This window comes from Myxocyprinus asiaticus, chromosome 17 (assembly GCF_019703515.2).
Source record: "Myxocyprinus asiaticus isolate MX2 ecotype Aquarium Trade chromosome 17, UBuf_Myxa_2, whole genome shotgun sequence".
In the NCBI taxonomy this organism is placed as follows: domain Eukaryota; kingdom Metazoa; phylum Chordata; class Actinopteri; order Cypriniformes; family Catostomidae; genus Myxocyprinus; species Myxocyprinus asiaticus.
This window is the reverse complement of record NC_059360.1, coordinates 17401721-17405847: the sequence shown is the minus strand read 5'-3', so window position 1 is coordinate 17405847 and position 4127 is coordinate 17401721. Positions and strand designations below refer to the sequence as shown.

General features: G+C 35.8%; 1 protein-coding gene across 1 annotated transcript; it reads left to right on the top strand.

The window, feature by feature from the left end:
* Positions 1-1130: 1130 nt before the first annotated feature.
* nkx2.9 (NK2 transcription factor related, locus 9 (Drosophila)) lies at positions 1131-2034 on the top strand. Its single transcript, XM_051722309.1, has 2 exons — positions 1131-1269; positions 1508-2034. Exons 1-2 carry the CDS (start codon positions 1131-1133, stop codon positions 2032-2034), a joined length of 666 nt encoding a protein of 221 aa, XP_051578269.1.
* Positions 2035-4127: the final 2093 nt, after the last annotated feature.

Below are 4127 nucleotides of genomic sequence, written 5' to 3'. Positions count from 1 at the left end.
AGTTTTTAAAAAATTCTATACTGCTTTAATCATTGAGCAATCAAAGCATAGTGTTGCCACTCAACACGCATTCAACATGCAAGCGTTCACTGTACTAGCTAGGTTTCCTCTGAAGAATTTAAGTTGAGATGACTTGTTAATTATAAGTTCAGCTAAAGAGTTACGTTTTAATTGCCATCAAAATGTATGAGTTGGCTTACTAAATATTTCAAGTTAAAGAGCAATCAACACGCACGAGTGGTACAAAATCGTACAGTTCTGCTTATTTAAACTTTTAATTTATTAACTTAAAAAATTTGATTAAACTGATTACCTCCATTTTTGGAGTTCTGCTAACTTATTCGGGTTGCAGTGGTTAGGCTATAACTGATAGGGCAAAAAGAGGAATATTATAGCGTAACATCGAATGCATGGATCCGTGGACAAAGCTGGGGTTTCATTTAAATTTCTAATCGAAAATGTCTAGCAATGCACATTGTTTTGCCTTTACAGTCGCATAGGCTACTAAAAAGCATGTAGTCTACTCTTGAGCCCATCGAACTAGCTTTCTTGAATTATAATGAAATATCACCCCCTCGACAGAGTGGACATTTAGCCTGTGTTTGTGTCCAACACCTGCATTATAAACGACAATATGCCAATAAACGAATTAGGAAAACCAACTCTTGGACGCTAATGGATCACTTTGTATGCAAATATCCGATATGTTATTTGAGCGGGGGAAAGAAGGGGGGCTCTTGTTGTCACTTGCCACCCAAGACGTGATTCAGCCTCAACAATTACCATTATCTGTCTCCCACTTTTCACGAATTCGGACGAATCAGTAATGATGAAGAGTGTTACCCTGCGTCATTGTGAAAGTAACGGGCCATTATTTGCCGAGTTCACACCTACCATTACAGGGATTTAAGTACTGGAGTCATTGAGGTACTTAGCACCCATAAGGAGGAGAGGCCTCAAAGCAACGACCAAGTGCTGTTTATATAAACACTGCGACATCAGTGTACACATTGTCACTTGGAGTCGCGTCTGGTGTGAAATCTCACACATCACTTCAACGCTGCGCAACCGAGGATAGCTCTTCAAGACTTTGAATCGTTACTGGATTTAAAAGCAACCAAGCGCTACAAATGGCTATTTCTAACAAGTTCAGTTTCACCGTGAGAAGTATTTTGGATTTGCCAGAAAATGACACCGATAGCATCTCCCATCATTCTCCAGTTGACTCATTCTCCGTCTGGACTGAACAAGACAGAGGTCATTGCATATGTAAGTAGTTAAAAAATAGCCTGTTCCAATTCAGCTTAAGAACAGATTATCAGTCAGGTGAAACATTTAAAATGTCCATGCTGTTATTCATTTCCCAACATAAAAGAAGCACAAATCTCAATTTTACCATCACATTGGACAGATTTTCTGTTGAAATATTTGGTAAATGTATAGCGCATACACGTTGGTGGGTTGGGTTGGATAAAGGCTCATTATCTCCATCATTATGTTTCTTTAGCGTCAGACGAGAGCAACCTTGAGGCTTCACCAAACTCCACCGGGCCGGATGTGCTCTCCGTGGATACAGAACATGAAAAGAGGAAGAAGCGTCGCGTGTTATTCTCCAAGGCTCAGACTTTTGAGTTGGAAAGGCGCTTCCGTCAGCAGCGTTACCTGTCCGCTCCAGAGCGAGAGCAGCTTGCGCACCTGCTGTATCTCACGCCAACGCAGGTGAAGATCTGGTTTCAAAACCACAGATACAAAATGAAGAGAGCGCGGATAGAGTGCTCTCAGGACCTCAGTCAGCCTCCAGTGTTGCGCAGAGTTGTGGTGCCGATTCTAGTCCGGGATGGCAAACCGTATCAGAGCTGTACTATTGATGCAGAAAATGGAAGCTGCATCGTTCCACCAACAGTGCCATCCTCATTTATCGGGGTTCAAGGTTTTCAGTCTTTACAACAGCAGAGACCCTTTGCGCTTTTCCCCACATACCAGCAGCACTTTGCCAACACAACTGCCTCCCGTCACCACTTTTGTGTTTGGTGAGATTTTACAGAGGACCACACGAACTATTATATGGACTTACCCCACAGGACGGCGCATTTTCATCTTAAATTGGAAGAATATTACATTTGTTTTTTTTTTTTATTATTATTATTATATAAGGTGTTAGGTTTATTAGAGTAAACTTTCAGCGTTGATAATAAATGCTGTTTGCACATATTATATGATCTAGTTTTAATGTTTTGATCAGACGCGCTTTGCAAAAAAAAAAAAAAAAAAATGTATGTGTATTACTACTGCTGTTTATAATTGCCTAGATAGTGCGTTTTTACTTGTATTGTTCTGAAACAAAAGTTTATATATACAGATAAAAAAGTGAATAATTTAGTGTTATAATTTTGATGACATGGCATCATTTTAGAACCAGGAAAGTTTTCGTTCTTTGTGTATTGTTACCAAAAAAGTGCTGAGAATAAACATTTCTCTTTGCAATTTATTGTTCTGTTTAATTGTCAGTAGCCTACAAATGATTGTTACAGATATTAGGCTACACGTGAATCCTTTAATGGAAAAGATTTGAAACTTTTTCATTCTTATGGCCATATGAAGTCATTTTTATCAGTTTTTTAAAAGATCTCACATCGGACTGAAAGAGGTATGAGAATTAGCGCGCAGCAAGAGATGAGTGGCTTTGGTAATGTTAAGACCTTCACTTTCACCCAACGGACAGACCAAATTACCAGTTTAACGAAAGAAACCTAATTTGAGACTCGACGTAATTTAAAACATTAAGAACGAAATATAAGATGCAAGGATGAAAATGGATGCTGAATCTCGCCTGTTAAATTTGAAACTCACACATTAATTTTCCTCTATTTAGTGATCATTTCTATACCGTGTTTCAAGCATTTATTTATATCAAGCATACGTGAATAAAGAAAAGAAAAAAAACATACACCCAAAAAAAAAAAAAAAAACAACTTACCAAACAGCGTCCAGGGTTTTGTAATAAATGGTAAAAATAAATAAATAAATAAATAAATAAATAAAAATACCGTTGTTTTTACCACACACACACACACACACACACACACACACACACACACACACACAAATCCCGTTGTTTTTAATCACAAAAATAAATAAATAAAATTAAAAAAAAATTTAAAAAATACAAATTGGCAGCTCTGGTTGCCAGAATAATTATGTAAAAAATACAGTAAAAATGTAAACAACTTTACAGAACAACCTGTAAATTTTACAGTTTATAACTGTTGTTTTACGGTGTATTTTACAGTTTATAACTGTTGTTTTACGGTGTATTTTACAGTGCAGTACCATCGTTTATATTATTAAATGATACACTTAATATATAAACCTTCTGAAACTGAACAAATCTGCTTTTAACTTTATAATGTATTGTTTATCACCATAGTAATTACAAAAGAGCACATGATAACATGAAATTCATCAATAGTGGCCCTTCCAGGAGCAATTTAAAGTGAAATTAAAATAATGTAATACACATTAACTAAACTACATCAAATATAACACAGAACACACCAAAGTATATAACTGATAAAATAAGAAGAAACATAACTATTCCCATAAAATATAATGAAATGTAATGGGTCACGTAGGGAATTCTGGGAACGCACGATTACAATTTTTTACCGTAATTTTAAAAAATAATTTTAATAATTTACCGTAAAAAGTACATGTACTATCTTGTTAAACATAAGATACATTTTTACCGTTACTCATACGTGAAATCATACTTTTTACATTAATTTTTTTTTAAAATAAATTTGACCGTAAAACTACAGTATTGTCTTTTTAAATATATGACAATTTGTATATTTAACGGTAACCAATTTACTTTATTTATTTATTTATTTATTTTTTACGTAGCCTATGACTCACTGCATGCTCCGTTATTTATTTTAAAAGAGAGTGATCATTGCTGCGGTATTAATGTTATAGGCGTGTTTCTCATGCTTTCTCGACACCAAGCATATCCCAATTATTCCTGCGACCCAGTTAGTATCATCTTTGTCACCTGGTCTTTTGTCCCCTCTTTAGGCCACCTTGTACTACATATGGAGGGGACTGACCGAAGCGCTGTCTCTGCTACA